Source organism: Athene noctua, chromosome 6, assembly GCF_965140245.1.
Source record: "Athene noctua chromosome 6, bAthNoc1.hap1.1, whole genome shotgun sequence".
In the NCBI taxonomy this organism is placed as follows: domain Eukaryota; kingdom Metazoa; phylum Chordata; class Aves; order Strigiformes; family Strigidae; genus Athene; species Athene noctua.
Window position 1 is genome coordinate 12710416 of NC_134042.1, and position 25354 is coordinate 12735769.

At 35.0% G+C, this 25354-nt stretch overlaps 1 protein-coding gene across 3 annotated transcripts in view; it reads right to left on the reverse strand.

Moving 5' to 3' along the window:
- The window catches only part of TTBK2 (tau tubulin kinase 2), a 101689-nt gene that overhangs the window by 62900 nt on the left and 13435 nt on the right, over positions 1–25354 (reverse strand). For 2 of the 3 annotated variants that reach the window (XM_074909602.1, XM_074909601.1), the window contains exons 2-5: positions 12240–12399; positions 6851–6998; positions 1188–1261; positions 94–234 (exon numbers count right to left, since the gene is read on the reverse strand). In XM_074909602.1, the coding sequence (XP_074765703.1) occupies positions 94–234; positions 1188–1261; positions 6851–6998; positions 12240–12308 (432 nt within the window). In that variant the 5' untranslated portion in view covers positions 12309–12399. Of the gene's footprint in view, positions 1–93; positions 235–1187; positions 1262–6850; positions 6999–12239; positions 12400–25354 lie in introns of those variants that run through there. The other variant, XM_074909603.1, reaches the window with a different exon arrangement.

Sequence of the window (25354 nt, forward strand, 5' to 3'; positions counted from 1 at the left end):
TTTTCATTTTAACATCTAGAACCTATTCTTATTTATGCAGTCATCTAATGGCAACATATTACTTGCCTATTTTGATTTAATGGACAGACTTACCGGTTTTATGTCCCTGTGCAGGAATCCCACAGAATGAATACTTTCAATAGATTCCAAAATCTGCTTCCCAAGTCGCAGAGTGGTACTAATGGTGAATGTTCCTCGAGACTGGCTCCGACGCAGGTCTGCCAAATTCCGACCCTGATAAAATTAAAAGGACATTTTCATTCTTCCTATTTCTCCTTTAGCTGTTCATGGCTAACAATGGAATGCTCACATTACCTATTTGCATATTGAAAGATAACACATTTCACCTCAATGATAAGTATATGTCTCCAAGTACCTCCAACATTAAATTTAGAATATATTTTCTAAAATATGAATCCTAGTATCTTTCTACTCCTAAGCAACATGGACCAAACTAATCTCTATTAGAGGCCTAGCACGTACCCTATAGTTAATGTTGTATCTGTGTCACACCTGAAAAAAGGCCACCAAGAGAACACTCACAAAGACTTCTTTATGCTCACCTCTAAGGAAAAGTATGTAATTCATTCCATTATACAGTATATCTTAGATGACTTAACCTAACAGGTGAGAAATATACTATGCAGCAAATACATACTGTTGATCTGACACAGTAACAGATGATCAACAGTATGAAGTGGAGCACACTTCTTTTTCCAAGTAATAAAGGACAATAATCCCATAATTTTAAGTGTTCATCACCCATTTTATCCCTTTTCATAGGAACAAGTCTTTCAGTAAAGTGACTTAAATGTTTTCTTTTACTTGCAAAGGGTATTTTTTCACTTTCATCAAAAAACCCAACAAAATGCACAGATTAATATATTTTAGACTATCTTCAAGTGAAAACTTCAGAAGACTGTTAATTATCTCAGAAGACATCACAGTTCACTCTTTCAATAATCAGGTCTTTCTGAGGATGTAAACTTTCTCCGTTGAGAGAATCATGGAAAGGATATCAAAGGCAAAAGATAGAAGGATACGCTCAATTTAGGTTTGCTCACTACTATGCGTTCATGATCTTTTTTTTAATTTATCATCCTCTGTATTTTACTGGTATTTTCATATATGCTTGGCTTACAAATCAAAACACATAACAAACTTTGACCTCTGCTTGGGACACTGACCTGCAACTGCATGACGACATAGTTAAATCTGTCATTTCTTCCACATCCAATGAATCTACAGACATGATCTTTTCCTGAGAGAGGTGGGGGGGGGGGAAAAAAAAAGGCAAATCAGCCAATAATAATTAAATTATTCCTTTAAATACCTAGCAAATTACTGGAAGAGATAGTTATATTTCTTTAGAGATCTTTAATAAACTAAGCCCCCCACAGTTCAACAGCTGTAAAACCAATGTCAGTTCTACCCCCAATTAAATAAAGGTTTTCTCCAATAAAACATGGAGCCCTACCGCAGATTTCACTCTTCCATATGAAAATGTGCATGGCAACATGCCTAAATGTCCACAATTTTGTGGCATTTTGTATTGGGAAAAGGTTCTTTTCTTGCAAAGCTGATGGCTTGTTATAGACAATATTCCTAGCCAACATTCCTCTTTTTCTATAAGTTGCAGCTGCCGCAATGGAAGAATACAGTAGTAGTCACCTACGGGTCATGTTTTGTATTAAAAAATTGTAAAAAATGTCATTCAACTAATCTGATTTATGAAAACCTTTTTTCTAGAATATGATCTTTGCTATTTAGCTACAAAACACAAATTCAACTCAGGTTCTGAACTGGGGATAAAAGAATTGTAGTAGTTAAACAAACCCCAACAGTTTGGTTTAAGCCAATTTTCTTTAAAGCCTCCTCCTATCCTAGGAGTAAACTAGAACAGAAGACAGCTGGTCAAAAATAATATCCTTACTATCCTGCAGTAGGGACGCAGAAGGGGAATGCAACCTCTGTCATTTCAGTATCTATGTTCATCAACTTGGAGAGAAGCTGGGACCCCCTACAGCCCCCCTCTATGACAGAACAGGAACCATAGGGTTTAAGTCCCTCAGGCGATTTACCTTCCTTTCTGACACCATGGAAGCTACAGCCAGAAGAAAGCTGACAGTCACAAGTGGCCACTAAAGCTGTGGAAAATTTGTGTCACCTAAGGTTTCTTTCATTAATTTCTTCGCCCTTAGGATTACCAGAATGTCATAAATGAAAAAATAGAAGTGATAGGAGACAAGAATTAATTTTTTTTTTTTTTTAATTACTGTTTTCAAAACACCATTACTGTTAGCTACACATCTGGAAGGACTTTTTGTTACTGCTGCACTCATAGCTCCATCAAAACCCTAAAATTTGGCCCTACAGCTTCCGAATATTCTCACTTCACTTGACAGAAGTGTGTGGTTGCCTGTTTATTGCTTCCTCAGGAAGCTCGCTGCCACATACAATTAAAACAAATAGGCCCATTTAAACAAAGAAAATGGTACAGGATTTATCAAAATAATTTATTTTAAAATAATTATTTTAAAATAAATCTCCACAACTTCTGCAAATACTTAAGTCCTAAACTGTATCACTGCTTTTTCTCTCCTTTTTCCTTCCAACCATTTGTTTAAGACAGGCAATATTACAGACAGTATAATTTTATGAAGAAAAACGATCTGCAGCAAATTTGTCAAGATGAGATTTTGTATATTCATTGCTACAGTTTCCAGTTAATGAAGCCTCATCTCAAATATTTATGATTCATTTTACAGACACTGTGGGTACGCTGAAGGAATGTATTTTAGTCAGATTTCATCTTACAAATTCAGTAAATGTCCAAAACTCAGTTTGGTCAGAGAAGCCATTTTAACTGTGGCAACAACTCCAGCTCTATGGTAAATTTTCTGGAAACTAACTTTTACAAAAATCTGAGGAAACAGCCAAGGACAGAAGTAGGGTCTGTATGCCTTTTCAAATAATAGCATGATCCTCCGCCACTCCGATGTGGCTATACGCACCTACTACACTTTGCAGATACCTTCAGTTCCTTTTCCCTCAGCCAGAAAACAGTATTTTCTCACACCTGTGAGCCACATGGCTGGGGTGCAGGGGGAGAAGATGATGGTAATAGGCTGCAATGAACAGCTACACTCCTGAAAAGCTTCCTAGGGAGGGTACAAAACCTACATGCCATTCCCCAGGCTGCAGTGTATCACTACAGCTAGCTTTTCAGCCTACACCAGACGTACCCAATCTCTAAATTTTGCTAGAGAGCTGTAAATGAGTGAGGGAGATGTCTGTAAGGTTGAGAGACAGAAACCAACTGAGTGAGTCTCACTCTCACTGAGTGAGATGTGATAAATCTGTCTTCTCCCATATGACTGTGGGAACAGATGGCCTAACAACATGATTAAACAAAACAACCATCTGTTGCAGCAGATTTCTTTTTTAAAAAAAAGACAAAACAAAACAAAACCACAAAAACAGAGCTTAAAGAGTTAAACAGTATTCTGACAACAATAATTAGAAGACAGCATCATTGGCAGGGGGAAAAAAAAAATCAAAGATGTAATTGATGACTATGCTGTAATAAATGGCTGTATCAGTGAACATACTCCTCCTTCAAAATTACAAGAGAAGTCATACAACTACTCATGTATTTAAGCATGTTTTGCTAGATCAGAGTCTCAAAAGAGTCTTTGAAGTTTTTCATTATTCACTGTACTGCATACGTACAAAGTTATGACTCATTTCATCCCCGCAACGAATGACCACACTTTTTGTTTAATTTTCAAAATTTCTGAAAGCAAAAATAATAAAAAATGGTACATCCCTGCACTTCTGCCAACAGTTATTTCATTTTCACAGTTTCTGTGAAATAAGATTCTAATACAGAAACACTGGAAAGCATGTTTATAACCTCAGGAATGTGCCTAGCTCTAGTAAAGACTGGATGAGCTGTTTTGCTGGATTGAGACATATTACACCTGTTTACTTAATTCTTCTCTAAATGCCTGTTTCTTCATAATTATCCCAGAAATTGTACATGATGATAATTTAAAAAGAAAAAAAAAAATCAGATACACACATCAAGACAACTCTGAATGACACTGTTAGCTCACTATCTCTCATTACATACTATTCATAGATAAAACTTTTCCAAAATTTGCAAGAAAAAGGATTTCATGGCAATTACATTCCCTCCTCTCATTTATGTTCAAGATAACTAGAACACCTTGAAAGTAAGAGAACGCAAGCCCTTTGAGAAAAGGATAGTAATTATATACATACATATATATATACACACACACACACATACCAAAAAGGGATAGAACAAGATAAAAGTTGTTCTCAGAGGAGGTATGCTATTCAAAGCTTGTTACAAAAATATCCTAGAAGAACTGTTTACAATTTCATCTGCTCCGAATCTACATTAAAAATCTTGTCAAAAATAAGAAAAATTTCTAGATAGTAAATGAAGCATTTGATAAAAAAAAATATTCTTCAAGGAGCAACATTAAAGTTGTTTTCTACTCCCTACTTTTGTCCATTTCTCTTGATTTTCTCTCTGCTTCAAATTTTTAGCTCTTGTATACTGAAAACTTCGGAAGGTAGAAGAATTAATGGAAATGGCTCCTAGGAGCCAAGATTTTATGTAAAACAAAATAGTCTCTACCGCAATCTTATATAATAAAAGTCCTTTAAATATCATAAAAATATATGCATGTAAAAATAAAGTTACGTATCTGTGCAAACTATAAATCTCAATATATGCAGATATCTATACTTGACTGTAGTCACTTTCTTGACCATCTGCAACATTCCCTATCTAAAACCAGAGCATTTACACTGTAATGTGGAACTCGCACAGCAATGACTAAAGGTCACCTCTAGTGTTACTATCATGGAATCACAGACATTTTTCTTTTTTTTTTTTTTTTTTTTTTTAAACTGTTCAAGAGAATAATAAGCAATACAAATTAGGAAATAATATTCAGATTGTCAAAAGAGCTCCTTCCAAAAATCAGTTATGTAAAAACTTCTATTTATTGTTTTCATGAAGAAATAATACTGAGAAAATAAATAACTGAAAAATCTTTATTTGGTTCATATATTATAAGGATTATTTGAGTCAGTGGACCTGTTATTTAGGCGTTTCATTATTCTGTTCTTTTTATCTAGACAGCATTTCCCATGATTCAGTAGAACCAGAGACTTTTGCAGGGAGACTTGGGTTTTTAAAGGAATTATACTCCAAAAGGAAGACTGAGAAGAAAACTATAACTTCTGTAAGGCCCTATGACAATTATTCACAAATCAATTTTTGATTATTTCAGCAAACAGTTTTGGTTTTCAAAAATATTTCATAAGGTAAAAAAGTTTTTACTAACAAAAAAGCCTTTTGTAACATCTTAACTCAAACTTCACTATACTTAACAGTAGAAAGTCATGAGGCACTCCAGTTATGCAGTCATATACAAGATTAGGTTTTTACAATCGGCATTTTAGTGCTCCCAAATTCCAATATTTTAATTTCAGTTATTACTATTTCCTTATTACTTTAGCTGCTTCAACTATACCATTTTAAAGACTGAATTTTGTTAAAAATAGGAGTGGAGAAAAACAAAAACCAAAAAAATTATTCTGAGCATTTAAAAACCCAGGAGTTACAGAGTCTTTGTTTCTTCAAAACTCACTATCTTTAAGATAATTTCTTTCAAAAACTGTGACAGATGGTTTCTAAATTTACGATTGGTAATACAGAAATTTACTATTCATCTCTGGACTAGGAGCTCTAAAATTCAAAGCAAGATAATATGCCGTTCCTGAATCTCTTTGCTCAACTGCATAATACTAGATGTTTTCGTGGCATTCTTTAAAAAGATATCAACATAGGAGCAATTTGTTAACACTGTAACACGTGACATGCTCGCCCTCTTAAATCTATAGAGGCTGTCAATTTCTGCTGCAATGTGACCTTTACAGCAGATTAGGCAGCACCATATGTCACACAGATTTTATTTTATTCAAATTAAGAGTTTGGAAAAATCAGGCTGCTGACAGGGATGGATGTAGTCAAAATCTTTCAGATTCAAAAAAGTGTTTTTTGAAGAAAAAAGCCATCCTTTCAACTTTCTTTTTATAATCTTAAATTGTGAAAAGCAATGAAGATACGCCCTTGCATATTTCTCTATACTGGTAGTTTCAGACATTAAAGTATTTAAAGGTACTCCAAAAGTGACTATCCAAAGCTGGATTCTGAATTGTTAAGAACCTGTATTCTGGAAGTATTTCAGGACTCCAGGTGCCACTAATATTCTTCTACAAGTTACAGTATTTTACAGTTGGGTTTTTGTTTGTTTGTGTGGGGCTTTTTGAAATATGTTTCCCATTTCAACATTAGAATTTTTTGCAAAGACAAAGAAATACAAATATTCTTATCCTGGATGCCACGTGAAGGACATGCAACTATTCAGTGCTTAGACAGTACAGAAAAAAAAAGACCATCTTAGAAGAAGAAATAAAAGGCTAAAACCAACAAAGTCTAGAGCAAAAAAATGTAAGGAGAAGATATGGATCCAGAATAAACTACACCTGAGCATAGGTATTGCAGCAATTCCATCTTTTTGTTGTTCTATTTATTTTCATGGCATCCTGTTTCAAAGAAAAGGTTCATTGCAGCAACACTTTCAGAAGCTGAAAGAGCTTCTATTCCACTTTTAATAGCCGTTTAGCAATAACCTGCAGAATATGGGGAATATTTGCTCAAACTATGACTAAATAGAGATTATAATGATTTTTTAAGAAGATGCACTGACATTTTACTTCTGGCATATCCAGAGCACAGCCTTACCTTGCAATTTCTTCAACACAGCTACTTCCATTTTCAGCACTTGCTTTGGCTGCTGAGCTGATTCGACCTTCAGCGCAACATTTTCCCGAGTAAGCAAGTCCAGTGCATCGTAAATTTCTCCAAATCCTCCACCTCCTATTTTCCTCAACTATATTGGGAAAAAAATAAACAAAAACAGATATAAAAGAGGGGAGAAGAGAAGAAACAAAACATCAATACTTCTTTGTACTGCCTGCCATGCTGCAAATGCTGTGTATTACAATAGATTTTATAATAACATAATCGTATCCTTCAGTATGTAAAAGAACTGCTGAATAATCTACAAAGGTACAGTTAACCACAGTCTGCAAGAGAATCCTAGGAAAACGAGTTAATACACCTGATCTCCATCTCCACCAAATTTCTTGTATTTAATACAACAGAAGAATGCACTAGCATTCCCAGCATGAATCTGACCAAAGTCAGCACTCTGAATGAAGTCTTTCCTCAAATAGTAACACACTACCCAGAGAGCTTCAAGTACAAATACACAGTGACATTTTTTAAATATGCCATCTTTTTTTTTTTTTTCAGAAATATGTACACTGAATACTAAAGGTATAAAACTTCTTTCTATTACATGCAGTGGCTTACACACAACAGCTAAATCATAAATGATAAGAAATGGCTAAGATTATAGTTGAACATATAGTTTAAATGTCACTCACATTTACTTATGGTTCACCAATACCATGCTTACTAACAGATATACTAAAGAAACTTGGACCACTGAAAGTTTCATCTGTGTTAGGAAGAATTCTCCCAGCCTATTAATTAGTTTGTGGTGCATTCAGAGCAAATACTAATAGCTGTGTTTTCACTCTGCTTTAAATGTTCACAGGGAACAGAGATTTGTCTGGTTTTCAGTATCAAAAATGTCAATGTTATTTCACATAATGTTTTCATATGGTGATATCCCCTGTGGCAACCACGCTAAAGCTGATAGAAAAGGAGACAAAAATTACTTACCCTCAGAAACACACAATACTGTATTTCTACTATATTTTACCTTGGAAGAACTAATGTGTTTCTTTAAATGTCATTTGAAAACATACAGTTGCTAAGGTAATACAAATACACTGTATTAAATGTCATCTGAACATTCTGGGGATCTAGCAATCAGCAACATGCTGACCTACCTTCAGATTCTGAAAATAAATCTAATGTCTCTTAATCCAGACAATCAGCCATCTGACTAAGAAGGAAAAACAACTTTTAAATTAGCCTAGGCCCCTAAGAATAAGGAAGAAGGTAACAGATAAAATAATCTTATTGTTTGCTTGCATTTTTCAAGTCATATTGTATGAAATTTTTATTCCATATGATTACAACATTATTTCATCATTCACTTTCTATCCTGAAGACCTTTTACCACGAAAAGCAACTGCTATTTCTTAATATATTTAAAATGAGGAAAATATGGTCCAAGATATGTAGCATTATCTACATTACTCACTTCTGGCCAATTCATTGCCAATTTTGAAAAGGCACACAGGATATGACAGCACACCGCATTTTTAGACCTACAGAACTAATCCACCTAAACATCTGCTTCTAGTGCAACACCTGTTGACTGCAAATTGACATGTTCATTTCTTTCTACAAGTACACTAACTGTTAGCAAATGCAATCTCCTCCACAAACTGTATACTCTCTCTGAATCAGTGTAACATGCATACTACCAACATCACAGGCTTAAGCCTATTACTCTTTAACCTACACATTTCAAGAACTTAAGTTCAACTACAGAGTTTCACAAATCCCTAATAAAAAGTCTGTGTGTTCAGACATGACTTGTTTAAAGTACTACTCAGGTAAGAATACAGGGTTAACTCTGAAATAATGACAAACCATGAGAAATAGAAACCTTTCAACTCCAAAAAAATAATCAGCATAACTTGGTTACATTCACATGTATTTAGTATATGCAGAGTGTTAGTCCTTACAGAAAGAAAAGAGATCTGCCATCTAAATATTGGGAAAAATAGCAAGTTTTAACAAGATTTTATATATATATATATATATATATGCATATTTTTTAAAAAATATGTAGGTATATACATATATCTCTCAAAGATGTAGTCTCGTGACTAATCTGGCCATTTTAAGTCTGCACTTTTCCGTTCCACCTCTTGGTTTGGTAATGCCATTATCTTGCCTGAGCTCTGAGCTATAAACGGGGCTCCAACAGCTAAACACAGACATTGATCTGACTGCAGTTTTCAGCATAAGCACATACATTTTCAGTATAGTGCAAGCACAAAGGGAGACAGTGAGAATGCATGGTGAAAAAGGTGAGAGGAGAAAAGGAAAGGCAACACAGTCATCCTCACCCCCATACAAACTTATAGCAGTTTATCATATAACTTCATGTACCAGCTTTGAGAAACGACCAGACTGAGAAAGACTGCATCTAAAAGGTAGGGTTTTTTCTGCTTGTGTTCTAAAAACAGAAATTTAAAAACAGATAAAAAACAAAACCAAAACCAAATGCACCACCACACTAATAAACAGATCAATTTCTATTTCTACCCTCAGATAAAGTACACCCCAATCATTAACATACATCCAATAATGACATCAGTCAATAATTCCAGGCACAAATTATTTAAAAAAAAAAAAAAAAAAAGAGTATTTTCCACACCCTCTATCACTGGGTCACACACCACATTCAGCAATGAGTCCACATTTTTCTTGGTCTTCTTTTTGCTGCCAATGTGCCTGTGGAAGCCTCCCTCATTGCTTTTTGCGTCCCTCACCAGTTTCAACTGCCAGCTGAGTTCTGGCTTTCCTACACAGTACTCCAACACACTCCATAATAATCTTAGGCAACCCATCTCTGTTTCAACCTTCTGTTTGCTTTTGAGTTCATATAGGAGTTGACTGTTCAACCATACTGGCCTACTGGCACATCTGCTCAACATCTTTTACCTTGACAAGGACCACGTTGCCCTCATTTAGACCTGTACCACATTCTCCCATTTTGTACATTAGTTTCAAGCTTCTCTTCTTTGCATTCAGTATCTCACACTCCAAACTCAGTTTTTCCATTCTCTCTTCCACTCCTATCTCTATGCTTCAAGTATAAAGCATACCATTTCCAACATGTTTTATCTTGGTACGTTTGCTTATACTGCATATTGAATAATGTCCTTAAACTTACCTAAAACCAATTATCATTACAATCAAGTCTCTCCAAATCAAGATTATAATAAATGTCTCAAAGGCAAAACAGAGGAATGAGAAAAGGCATTGACAAAGGACAAAAGCAAATGCTAATTGACAGAGACCCCAGTAGAAAGAGTGGGTGTCACTAGGAAAAAAATTTTATAATGACTTTTCTATGCTTACTTTTCAAAATAGTATCACCCTAAAGAATACTCAGGTTAAAATTAAATTTAATTGAGAATAGTTTTTAAAAATGTTTGTCTCAACATATTCCAGGTATGTTTTCACAATTACGAAGACCAAGATCCTGAACAACAAAAATTCTGAAAAATGCATTTCAGCTGCAAATCTTTACATAACTTCCAGAATGTGTTTTTTTTTTTTCTTAAGATGGTTACAACAAAATAATCTCATGCAATTATACTACAGAGCTGCCATTCTTCAACAGGAAAACAAACGGAGGATATTGGGACTGTTCCACAAGGAACAATCAGAAGTACTACTGATAATTAGGGACACTACTCATTATCATCAAAACTTGCAAGTCTACCGGTTTATATCACTTCATCTTTCTACACAAGGAATTTTTAAATACTGCTTCAAGAACACTAGCAAAAAAACTTCAATATTTCATAACCCAACAGAACAGTATTAATTATGTTAATATAGATGTGTCAAGCACTAAGGAAATTCTAAGATTTGCATGCTATTTTCTTCCACTGGCAGACTGTCCTATGAAATCCTGAACTCAGGAAGAAGCGTACCGTCTTATATGCCATAAAGAAATCCTTCATGTTTGCTACAGAAATTAAGAAATTGAAGAGTTGCCCACAGACAATATTTGGCACTTATCTACCTGTAATACTTGATTTGGAAAACATACAAGTTAAAATGTATAATCACATGAGATGAACAGCCACCTACTCTTAAGATTTTCCACAAGACACCAAGCTGTTCTTCATTCTTCATTACACAGGACAGAAAATAAACCTGAAGAAAACAGGACTACCGTTGCACATCTCGGACAACTGGGTGGCTTTGTGGACAGTAATATATTAGTATACTATTATCTATTTATAATGCTATTTTATTCTATTTCATCTGATTCAAGACTAAGATTTCAGTTTTTACTGCACTGCAACACTGAGATGCAATATAAGAAATTATTTTACAAATACTTACACTTCAAAGATAGCCATTTAGGTTCTATTTACACAAAAGGAAATATAAAGGTTTCCTACCCAAAGCTACTATCAGCTTCCTGCATTTTTGAATGAAGGAGAGGGCACAAGATAGTTGAAATTATTTTCTCTATATGAATATGAAATGAAAGATGAATCTGTATCTTCTACGTTCAGTTTCAGAGTTTTAAATAAAATATTGAAATATGGGTGTAATGTAAAGGAAAGACAGTGCAAAAATAGTGAATCAGTATCCATTCACAGCCTACTAAACACACAGAGACCCCCAAAAGGTTGTTATTAGGAGGTGGCGCCTTTTTGCCTTTTTTTCGATCTCAAAAATATCCACAAGCAAAAAAATTCTAAAGTGCTCAGGGAAATAGAGAAGGAACTAAGAGAACTCAGCCTGTTTTTCCCAGCAAAAATAGTTTCAAATAGGCACTATTTCCCTCTAGATGTAAATCAAGGATATGAACACCAAATGGGAACAGAGTTATTTATGGTAAAGCCAATACTGGCACACAATCAAATGGATATAATCAGCCAGGAATAAATCTATTCTACAAAATATAACAAACAAAAATCATTTCTAACTGGAAGAGCAGCAACGTCCTATAAGAAGTAGCAAATCTCACAATCTGACTAGTTTCAAAAGGGTGCCTGACTGATTTCCAAAACGGACTGGCATAAACACTGGATGATTGGATTCAATATACTAACAGGACTCTTCCAGTTGTGCTCTGAACAGGCATTAAGTCAGGATTTAAAAGCCTTCCTAGGTCCTTAGCAGAAAAAAAAACCAAAACACCTTAAATCAGTATAACTTCTTTCTAAAGTAGGATAAGAGAAAGAAGTGGTTTTAAAGTTGTTTCACCATTTAACATACGTATTTAAGCAAAATACATCTCACATGAACTTTGAAGGAGATTTCAAAGCACAAACTACTACTTTTTAGAAACATGTTTTAAAGAAGGAAAAGAAGAGCAGGAAGGCATACTCACCACCTTCCATCTTTCTTTGACCAAGATTCCCACACTGAGGATGTCAGGCTGCTCCCCTCCTCCACTCATTGCAACCTCCTGACGCAATGGAGCTGCTATGCGAAGTCTGTGTCAGTAGAAACCATCCAGATCCCAGGAGTGGCTTCCATTTAACCAGTGACTGCAGAAACAGAGCAGAACGTAGGATCTCAATGATTAACAGTAACAAGAACTACAGAAAAAGTTGTGTATATTTTGGAGGCAGTTTCAAATTGCTGTAACTGATAATTACATTTAAATATAATTTTAATAGCAACTTTAAACATCTAATTAATAATTTACTAAATAATTGGTTAAGTGATTAATAGTAATATATAATAAGCTGACAGTAATATTAACCAAAAAATTACAAAAACACATACTTAAATCAGAATTACAATTTATTTTATTGTAAAATGTAGAATAGTCTGTATGCAGTGCAATGTGCTTCACACAGCCAGGATTACTTATGCTTAAATATGTAAAGGACAATTTTGTTGGTTTATGTCATTGTGCAAATAGCTAAAGGAAAAAAAAACCTTGGGTAATTTTGTCAGTTTAATTTTTTAATTTTCTGGCTTTAGGCAATCATCTCTAAATTGAATTTTATACCGTAATAGAAAAATTTGTCTTTTGGAGATTAATCCATCCATAATGACTCCCATCAGTGACTACTACAACCAATTAAAATCTTACTTCAATTGTTTTAAGTTTCTCTACAATTGTGCTTACTTGTTACACTGATATAAGTGTAACTCTTTGTATAAACTCTCTTATCCAACGATAACTCTTCAAAAGTGTATTTGCTTTAGGTGTATTTCTATCACTTCCAAAATCGCATAAACTGAAGGTGAAAAATTCTCCTTGAATCAACACATAAATGGTATGCAAAATTGGTACAACCATTCTGATTTAACAGTACCCCCTTCCATGTGAATAAATGCCAATATTACTACTGAAGCTAAATTATGCTTTTTAAAAAACAATCTGCTACTTAAACAACCTGGCTTTTAAAATAGACATTTATTTGACATGACAGTAACTAAAGCTTTTTTTTCCATATTCTTTCATATTTATTTTTCATATTCTTTCATATTTATTTTTCATATTTCCTTTATGCTTTTCTTGCTTCAATTGTAAATTTTGACATTTAAACCAACTCTAAACAAAACAGACCCCTCTGGAAAAAAATTAATCTGGATTATCTGAAGAGCTAAATTTATACCAAATTACAGCGGATTATATCCCTGTAAAAGTGTTCATTCAGAATATGCAGCCTGAATTGGTTTAATTCAAACTAATGAAGGGAAAACAAATTAAGATTGCGTATTCTGAGTAACAGCATCCACCCTGCAATTTAATCAAGTTGAACTAAACCAATTTAAATTCTACCGGTGCTGATAAATTCTCCCCTGCAGATAAAGTCAAAATTCTAAAGAAAACTACAGTCATTTATGCAAACACCCCTAACATTACTAGCCACTGACCATAATTATTGGCCTTTCTAACAGAATTATCATAACACAGTCAAGAACTAAGTCAAAGAGAAAATGAAACAGCACTAATGAAGGGAAAAAGGTCTGTTTCCAAAATTACATCCTTGCAGCATGTACAGTGATTTTTCCATTTGCTCAAATATTTGCTTCCACTTCCACCACGCCCCAGTCACACCAAAGTAGGTGGTGGCCTTCACTAAGTACTATGTTTCCTCCTATACTGGGACTTCAAGGGTGGGGTTTTTTCTGACACCCGCTTAAAAAAAGGTAATGGAGAGAACATTCATCTCACCAAAGCAAAATCTAAAATTGGCAAGTATGATTTTTGCTAAAGCTTTCAAACATGAGCAAAATGAATCACCTGTAGGAAAAGTAAATGCTTTATCAAAGCACAGATATGACAACAGTGGATTTAGAATTTTTTGTTAATACTATCAGCCTTGATCTGATACCCAATTTGATACTTTTTAAAAATACATTTCAAATCGCAATTTATAGTCACAGCTCTGACAAACATTTCTGAGAGCTATTCATTCATGGACTCTTGAGCATACTAAAAAGGCATCAGTAACTGGCCCAGAATGCAATGGTACAATACATATTTTCACAGAACCACCCCATACTTTAAGAATTATCATGGAAGTACCATATTACTGTAGATAAAATCTGCATGGCAGGGTAACAAAAATCTTCATTTATACACAATTCCTCAATCCTATTCCAATACACTAATTCCTTATTAAATTTCTTGTCATCTTACATCATTACAAAGCAATTAAATCTATTCTATATCATGAGTCACCAGTATTCAAAGCACCAAAACTCCAGGACCCATTACACTGTTGTGCACAGGAGGCAAAAATTCCTGAAGGGAAGGTGCTAAACACCTCCTGAAGCTTAATAATCAACTGCAAGCACTATTTTAATTGAAAAATGCAAGTTATACAAACATTTTAAGGTTAATTCAAAGAATCCGGTTTTCTTCAAGACCCCAAATAAAGTAGCAGGAGGATTCAGTCACAAATGTCAAGACCAGGAAACTTGAAATTAGCCCAAACTTTTACCTGATCGGGCCACGTAACTTCACCCCCTTCAGTGAATTAGCACATGCTAACGTGTAAGAGTCCAAATGAAGAACAGTCCCTGTCTTCACTGGTAACATGTTCCAGCATGCCCCTTCCATTACAGTAAGCATGACTTGCTTTGTTTCAAGGTTTAATATATCTAATTTTAGTTTCTTACCATAGGTTTTGGAAACAAAATTCCATTCCCAGTAACTGCACTTCACTTAAGTATCTAAACACATTTTTTAACCTCCTCTAAATTAATAAAATAAGCTTTAAGCCTTCCTTCCATAGGTCTTTTATGTCCTCCTCCTTTGAATACCCTCTCCTTGCTCCACATTATTATTCTGGTATGGGTAGCAACATTGAGTTAGACACCAACACTGAATTACACTCAATCATACCAATACCTAATATAAAGATACATTTTTTGTTTCTTTGTGATAGTCTTATTTCCCTAAGTTAAGCCCAAAATCATTTCATACTTTTGCTAAATCACAACTCTACTAGATGCTTATACACCTCCATGCTTACACTCAGGCACTGCTGCAAGAATATGGTCTCTTTAAAGCCTTTATTCACAACCCAATCTAGACTGGGTTTCATTGTTCTGATGTGTTCTCTAACGACATTAACAGTTAATTGGAATGAATATAGAATTTTATGAGATATATTAACTCATCAGTTTCTTTATCAGACCAGTTTATCAGATCAGAGGAAATATGTAAACAGAATTATCACCCTTAAAAGCAATTAGCCCTCTGTCAAATTTATTTCCAGGTGACAGGTCATGGAATAACTAGGACAACACAATGAGTACAGATCTTGTTTCATAACACAAGCCTTTGCCTGGGAACTGATCACAGTATAAGAACAGGTAAAGAAAGGTTAGTGCTTATATTCAGAATTTATTATTGTACAAACAGCATCCATTATTTAAAACTCTTCTATCCACCTAACTGCTTTTAACTATATATCATCCCCACAGAATTTATTTAATTTACCCCAACCCAGTATAGTAAAAGATTATATGCTATTAGAAAACAGTGCAAAACTTCCAGAAAAACACAAGCCAATTTTGTGAAAGCCAATTATAACTCAGCAAAGAAAATTGTTTTATGTAATTTGTGTGCATGTAAATAATTTCTTTAGAGGTGGCCCTAAACTGAAGCCAATCTTTGTTTACCAGCCTCTGTTGATGTTTAAATCCAGATCTAAGGCTAAGAAAGTAGTACAGACAATTCTGGCTAAATGATGGTACCGTAAGTTTCAGGACAAAGCAAGTAAGGACAGAAGATTACTTCTATTCCACAGAATGGGAAAATATATGTCTTGTTGCTTCCCCTGTGGAATAATACCAACCTTTTGCTATTAGGAACTCTCTATGCTTACTAGACGCTCCATCTGCCTGCTTTCTGTTCATTAAGAAACTAGTACATGAACTGGAATCTACCAAAGTTGCTTTCCACTTCTCTATTTTCTACTTTTAAGCAGAAGAAAGATTTAAAGGAATAAAGAAAAGTTTAACAACTCAGCATAAAGAGAAAAACAGGGCAGGAAATGTCCAAAGGTCTAAATTCTGCCACATTTATGGTAAAGTCCAATTTCTTACACAGGCTAAAAATTCTAAGATTCAAAACAATTCAAAATTCAAAAATTAAAAAATTCTAAGGCCAGAAATGTTTTACATGTGTCTATTTGAACATCCAAACTAGAAAGCTGAATATTACTAAATACATTCATGAGAAGCCGGGGTCCTGAAAATCGTCATTCAGCATGTCCATGAGAAATCTAAATTTAAGACCTTGACCTACATTTCCAACTGTACTGGTTGTGAATAAAATCTTTTAAAAAATTCAACACATAACCAATACCATTTTAGGTTTTCCTATCTCAAGCTCTTGGGTGCCAAAATACTCATCACCACTTGCAGATTCCAGGTGTGAAAAGCTCCAAACTGTCTTGTGTGCTATTGCCAAAGAGTCTAGATTTCCTTCTGGCAACTTCTGCACTTACAGCTCTGTTGTTATTACAAAAGTGGCACTATTTTCTCACTTTGAAGAGAGAGTTAAAAATATAACATTTAGTTTTAAGATAACAGTCTTATTTTTAAAAAACATATTTCAAGCTACCACACTAATTCCAGTTTGCAACAGAATTCAGCACCAAAATGTTACAAAAAATAAGGCAATGTTTATGGAAGAAGTATATTATCTTTTACTAAAACCCTACAAGTTTTAGGCACACAAACCCCTCTTTAAGTCCAAAACACAATGAGCAACTTTAAAACTAAATTGAACTTGAAAGCAATTGCACTGAAGTAAGCTTCATTACATTTCTTGATGAGACCAACTGAGATAAAAGGTACTCGATACCTTGCCTTAAAGGGAAGCACCCAGGTATGTGCATGAGAGGGAGACACCACAGGGTTGAGGCTCCTATGAGAGCCACAGCATGTAATCTATTACCTATAGAAAATCAGAAATTTTTGGTCAGGGGGAATTAGAATGAGTCATAAAACAAACCTATTTAATCCATGATACTTTTGCCATGGTATTTTTCGACTGAGTTGATTTCCTAATTTGATCTGTTAAACAATTACACAAAGACTTATGTCAGAACAAGAGAAAGAATGGAAGTTAGCTGTGGGGGACAGGGAAAGGCTGGACTACTGTGGTGCTTCCAACTCAAACCAGTTGAACTGCAACATCAGGTACAGAGCCTTTAATACTAATGTGGAAACCTAACCCTTTGGAGAGGTTAACTACATTCCAAGTAACACTGTATTATTCTCAATTTTTTTCGTACAACTCAGAGTAAGTTCCAGATCAAAAAGAGGCTTGTAAAACCTTATGAATTACTCCAGAATTAATCTGAAAACCTTAAAAGAGGCATTTGTATTAAATAAATAAATAAATAAATTTTTTAAAGCGCTGTATGTCTGTGTCTTAAATTCACTACAACTGTTGGGGTATTTACAACAAATCTAAATGGAACTAGAAGCAGGGGTTTTTGCTATTTTAAGAATTTGTTTCACCTGTCATAAAAGTCTCCTTCAAAGAAACTATTTCTCTGATCAGTTACATGAAGTGAAAAATATTTTCAAACATGCAAATGGAAAGTCAGTTCTGCAATTACCTAAATTATACAACAAATTATTACTTTTCAAGATACTTGTAAAATTCTCATTGCAGAAGATTTAAGTGACAGTAAAGTGTGATTTTGAAAACTGATACAAAGACAGTTTGAAGTCAAACAATTAAGATTTTTAAACAGCAACATAGTAATATGATATCAAACTAATTATAGCCTGGATTTATCAGCAAAATAAAAACCTTTGTTTCCAGTTTTTTGGAATGTTAAAACAGTCAGTTACCTCCTTAGGATACACTTAGAATATGAATAGATTACCATCAATGTCACTAGCTTTATATACCAAGGAGTAACATAAATTGATCCTTTAAGACACTCCAAACTATTGCCCTTTCCACTAGTACTATCTACTCCTATTATTTCATAAATCAGTTTTCTCAGTCAGGAAGAACATACAACACCCAACTCAGGCATACAACACACAACTACAAAAGGCAAACAATACACTGCTCTGAAGAATTTCTTCCAAAGCATATGAAACTTTTGGCAGTAGATATATAGCTATTTACAGAAAAAAGCTGCTGCTAAGGACTGTGCAAGAATGATGTAAGGGTGTATATAAAACTTACTGCTATTAACTTCTGAATGTTTAATCCAATCAAGTAAAGTCCAGAGTAAAGTGTAAATATAAATGGGAATAACACTTTAACTTTTTTGAAAATGCAAAAAATAAATGGGCAGAGGAACATTGGTGAGAGGATCAGATAGACAACATGCGAACACCAAAATACTGTCTGTGCTCACAGTGTTCAAATGATCAACAGGGCTGCCAGCAGCAGACAAGCAGCCCAGCTGGCAGGCCACAAGACTATACTCACTGTATTGTGCCCAGGCTGCAGCACCATGTCTGAAGCAATCTGGACCTTACTAACAAAAGCTGAGAATTCCCTTGATACGTCAGTTGATAAAGCACATCACAAAACCATCACAAACCATAAGGCCTGACAGTTTGCTAAGCAGAACAAGAGAAAAACAGAGGAATAAGGTTAGGGGGGTTTTTTATGTCTAATTTCTCAGCAGCCTTATCTTAAGGGCACATAACTCTAACTCTGCAGCAGTATTGTGATAAAGGGAGGGCACTGGTTGTGCACACATAGGTATTCCATCTCCTTAAATACCTGAAGACAGTAGCTCTCCCTTTTGCCAATGTGTGAAATGAGGTCAGTAACTGCTACAGCAAGCAAGATGACTCCAAAAGAGCCTAGCTCACAGGAAGATGAAATCTGAGTCAGCCCACGCAGTGCAGTCTACTAAATTCTGACAGGCTTTGGCCTCCTTGATGAGGGGAATACACAGCCATCCTGTCACACAGTGCAGCAATCCCTGAAAGAGTTAAGGAGGAAAGATGCACCATCACATTACAGTTTCTGCAGGAGACACCTCAGTATATTCAAGGATTGTAGTTTCCAGCAGCAGGTCACAGCACTAGAGAAGTCAGGCACAAAGAGAAGATGAAAACCACAGAGACCCTGTGCTGACCCACATGTCAAAAACAGCTCAGCCCTGATGTCAACATCCCCAGCACCAGTGGGTAGGAGACAGCCATGTTAAGCGGGTCCTTATGAACTGCCAAATGACATGAGAGGTGGGAAACGGCTTGGTGCTTGGCTATGCTAAAGGAGGGTGGCACTAAGGCAGATAAACATACAACCAGCTATTGCCAGCAGAACAGCATAAGCTATTAGTTTATCTTCAGCTTGAGCTGGCTTCAGAGGGGCTCTCTACAGTACCATGGAGTCTCTTGTTCACGGGATAATCCACAATGATCACTCTGGCTCAGGCAACACTGAATCTAGAAGCACAATCCTGACCTATCTGCCCGTAAAAAACATTCATGCTGGGAACTTTGGTGGTACAGGGTTAGAGTCAACAACATGACTTGGCCAGAGCATGCACTTGCTTCGTAGCTGTAGTTGAAGGCAGCTTCAAGCAACAGTGACTGAAAGTTAAGCTCCTGACTGGAGGTCCTTCAAAGTTTGAAATGGGAGACAGGTATTAAAAAACTGAAATGAAACTTTGGCAAAGGCATTTAAAGTTGGGAAAAATCCAAAAATATCAACTTAATTTGCAGCAGAAAAAAAATTAGGTTAGACAGTGGAAAAGTAGTTAGCATGGACAGCTTATCACAAGAGCAAACAGGCTGTATTACATCAAAGATCCACCTTAGCCCAATCTCCTGTCTCTGACTATTGCCAGCAGCAGACGTCTAAGGAAGAATACAAGGACACAGAAAGCATATCATCACACTTTCCCAGAATACTTTTTGAGGATAAAGCAAGCTGGGACACAAACCACTTTCTCAGCCAAAGATGATATTTAAGATTTTTCATCTCCTGAGTTCATCAGATCTTTTCTGAACCCATGAAAGCTTTTAGCGTCTGTTATCATTGTACTGCAAATAGATTGTAACTTAATTCCATACTATGGGAAGAAGCACATCTTTGTTTCCGATTTGTCTTCTGCTAGTTGCATTTGAGGTTCACTAACCCTTGTACTGGAAAGTAGAATTTACAATTGCTCTCTGTTTACCTCTCAGTCCTACACAGGGAATACAGTGCTACCATATGCCCCCTCATTTACCCTTTCACCTATCTAGTCTTTCACTGATTCTGATCACCAGCTGCGTGATTTTTCCAGTTCTCTACATCCCCTCTGAGATGTGGAGACCAGCATTGTTATTAGGCACTGATCTGCTATTTCCAGAGAACCTGCAAGACCCCATTCCAGAGAAGTAAGCTCATCACTGTGTAAAATTTTAAATTATTTTTCCCTACATTAATTGCTTTATGATAAATTTTATTTAGCACTACCTCAGAGTTGCACGGTCTTTCTCCAGCTCTTCCCTGTTTGTCTTCATCATCACTAATTTTAATATCCCTATATCACCAGACTTTGTAACTTCAGTATTTGCACCTTTCCTAGAACATCTGCAAATATACACTACAGTACAGAGAGCTATACTTTTTAGGCCAATGAGCTATCATTTATCAACTTAAATATTTATATTTTCAATTCAGGTTCCATTAAAAAAAAATATACTTTTGCACAAATTATTCACATATAGAAAGCCTGACTCATGATCTTCCATCTGGATCATTAATGGCTTTTCTTTCAAATTTGGAATGGATTCCTTGGCTATCTAAACACAATCCTTCTTCAAATATCATTACTCAGCATGTGTCAAAATTCATAGTCACATTTTTTAGAGATACTGCCTGATCGTATCTCCCATTTCTACTTTATTTGGATCTTGTAAACCAAGTAGTCTCTCTGTCACAGACCAAGTGGGAAGCAAAGTGTAAAATATCAATTAAGTATGAATTCAGAAAGACCTGAAAAAGGCCAAAAAAAAAAGCCAACGTGAATCAACAGGAGGTTAAGAGAATTTCCATGTAGAAAAAAGCAAATAATAAAAGAAATGGTAAATTACAGGAAGTGCAAAAGCACAAAAGGAACAAAGCAAAATAGGAAGAAAAATAAAATACATTATAACTAATAAAAAATCTTTCTCCAGACAATGGGAATAGAAAGCTTGCCAGAGAATATGTAAGACCAATAAATGCTCAGGGTATAAGAGGTGTATTCAAAGAAGGTAAGACTGCAGGAGATTAGGTCAATGATTTTTTGCATCTGTGTCGACAGTGAAAGAAAATAATAAAATATCCAGAAAGACTTCTTTTCAAAACACATCAGAAAATTTGCCTTAAATTGAAGTGACTGAAGGAATAGGGAATAAGTAAAACACAATTAAAAGTACTGTCATCAGAGTCACATGATATTTAGCTAGGTCTAAAAGAAACTTAAAAATTAAAGACGTAACCTCTCATTTATACCTGCACTGGCACATAAGGATTGGAGTGTGGTAAATATATTGCCAATTTTTAAAAAGGGTTACACAGACATCCAATAGGCTTCAGGCTTGGAAATTCAATATTTATACCCAGCAAATTAGCAAAAAATGTAATGATAAATAGAATTACTGGATGCTTGAATAAAAGTGATATAGTTGAGAAGATCCAAATTTCGGAGTTCTTAAAAGAGACAGTCACGTGGGTAAGAATAATCCAAATAAAGTCTATCCGGATTCCTAAAAGGTATTTGAAAATCTTTTTAAAGAAACTAAACAGACATGGCATAAGAGGACAAGTCTGATACACAAAAAAATACCTGGCCAAAAGGCCGGAAACAGAGGACTAAACAGCCATTTCACAAAGTGGAAAGAGGCTACAAGTAGAGTTCTGCAAGGAGCAGGATATGATCTGTGCAGTTCAAGGAAAACAGGGTGAGAACTAAGGTAACAGAAGTCAGCTGACAATAATATGTGACTTGCTTTTTAAAAAACAGAAATAAAGAAAGATGAGGGACAACTCTGGGGAACTGCTAGATGACTATGGTACTGAAAAACCGGGCAATAAAATGGTAGGTGAGGTTTGTGTAGGTAAACGTAAGATTATGTACATCAGAAAAATAATTCTAACTTCTCATTAAATATATGAGAAACTATTAGCAATCAAGAATAAGATCTTGGTATCATGATATACAGTTACAAAAGATGGCAACTCAATGCTAAATAGCAGCCAAAAAAAATTATCAAATGTTAGGAATTCAGACAAGGCAGATGACAACATGAAGATCATATATATGTCCATGGTTCACTGATACCTTGAGTATTGTATGCAATTCTAGTCCTTCCTATCTCAAAAAAAAAAAAAAAAAAAAAGAAAAGGTTCAGAAAATAGAAAAAGATAACGTGAGATACACACTGATTTCCACATGATGTAATGAATCAGAATTTCTTTGAGAGATGATGGGGAAGTAGAGAGAGGTATCAGACAGAGGTCTACAAAATCATTAGGGGCATGGAGAGGTTGGCCAGGAATGAACTATTCATCAACTCATTCAATAAAGTAACTAAAAAATATCAAAAGAGGTCATCAGAAGCCAGGCTCAGAACAAACATGAGAAAAAAGTTATTTATGAAGAACTTTATTTATGAAGCTAAATTGTGCAACTTCTTGCCAGTGGATACTGTGAATTATAAAGGTTTACAATGGTTTGGGAAAACACTGGACAACTACATGGAAAAAAAAACTACTATGGGTTACTGAAAATATATATTAAGCATATTCAGATCAGGAAGTTCCTTAACAGAAAACGGAAAAGTACTAGAGGAAATTATCCTGTATATTTTCTTGTACTTATCCTTAGGCATCCACTTACGACCACTGTTGAATACAGACCTTTAGTCTGCTCCAGAATTTTACATTCATACATCATGTTTGGGAAGATGGAGAGGAGACAGACTAATTCTGCTCCCTGTAACATCATAAATTCAAATTATCTGAACTGATGAGCTGTGATTTGAATTAAATTCTTGTGCATAATCTTTTGTCAGTTACTTAAAAGAAGTTCCAACCCTAAAACTGTTGACTAACCGTTGTGGGAATGATGACAGAAAGCAAACCATTCCAACTCCAGTAAACTTTTTCTGTCACTTCTGTGAGGTTGCTATGTTGGAAAAAATAAAAAATAAAACCTTGTATGCAAGAAACACTCAGGATCTCCAAGTACAATTTGTTTCATTATTTCAAATTCTATTTTTCACTTGCTATCCCGTTTATGCTGGGTTTAGTATCTAGTCTCAGTGTCTCTATTTGTAATACTCTTCCCATCGATTGGCGTATCTCCTAAACCCTCCAGCAACGGGCTTCTCATTCGAATGCAGATTTTCACGTGCACATTAAAAATTAATACTAATCACTAATATTATAAGCTTGAATTCTACCTCTAATAAAGATACATCAAGCCGCTCTGTGAAAAGCAATGAAATTATGTTGATTTAATAACTTGTAGCTATAGTACAGGCCTGCTGCTTTCAATGATCTTCCATATTAGCTCATCTTTTTTCCACTTATGATTGAAGTAGAATACTCCTTTTTTTAATTTGGTATCACTACACAGAGCAAGTCTGTGATCTGGTCAACCAATAAAATTAGAAACATCGTCCGCTGCTGAAGCATCAAAATCTATTACAATATGTATTTTTTAAAATACAGAATAAAATCCTTTTAAAAAATAGTTTCCATGTTTCTTTTACAACATGTTAACTTACATAAAAAAGATGTAAGGAAACATGGCTTGGAGCTATCAGTGTAATGTGGGATTTGAAACCATTTTAACTATAGCAGAGATCAAACCATTCATAGGCTGTTAAATACATCTCAGTTTTGGTGACAATTCATTAATGTTCATTATATTTTCATGATTATGATCACATTTGCATTCTTACATAAATATCAAATAGTTTCTTATAATACTCCTAAAATCCTGTGTGGTAACAGTGTACAGTTTTAATTAAACCTGTTGCTATAGAAAAAAAGTTAGGCTATTCACAGAAGATGCTAATACAGTAGAAGACTTTCAGAATTATGTAATATCATATAATCATACTTAAATGATATCACAGCTAAGTACTGCTACTTGAATTACAACAGCTATTTCGATTAATTAAAAAAACAGAACTGGTTTAGAAAGTACTTTTTAAATTTTTCCTATTTATGTTGCACTTGCAATTTACACCACATGACAGAGATTCTGATTCAAATTTTGGCAGCAGACGTATAGTTCTTTTAAACTTTTCTAAAACTGGAGATTCATTTTACAAAACAGACTGATATTACTAAGAGTCCACAGAAGCACATGACTTTTTGCTAATTCTATTCTACCAATAGAATTGTAGAAAAAAATCCTCAGCTCTTGTAAACTTCAGAGCAGTCTGCCACAGGATCTCACCCATTCATTCTCTGAATAAACCCAAGTCTGCTCTTCTCAAGACTAATGTCCTTATTCTGCTTCTCACCCTCCTCACTTCCCTTTGGTCTTAACGCAGTGTCTCACAATCACTGCAGCCAAGGCTGCCAACAGCCTTCACATGTGTGACCAGTTCTTTATTCCTAACAGATCCAGTAGTGCACTTCCCTGAGTAAATTCATTCGGCATATCAAAAACCTGTCCTTAACGCTCCAGAGTACACAATCAAGTAGACTAAGGAATATATTTCAAAATAACCCTTTCAAAAAAGTTTAAGATAGCTCAGTTCCCTGATCTAAATCACTAAATAGCAATAAAAATCATTCTACCAGGAGAGAAGGTGAATGGGTAGAATTGCTTTCGAGGTGGCAGTGCTAGTTTAAAGCACCTACAACTTATATGTAAAGTAAAGCACAGATCATGTTAGCTTAGCTGGACATTACTACTGTCAATAATTTATTTTTCCTCCTATCCTGCCTAGCTAAAATCCTTACTTTATGCAATGCACTCTAATAATTTTTGTCACAGAGACAGAAGTTATGCCAAAATACTGGTGATTTAATTATTTAGAACT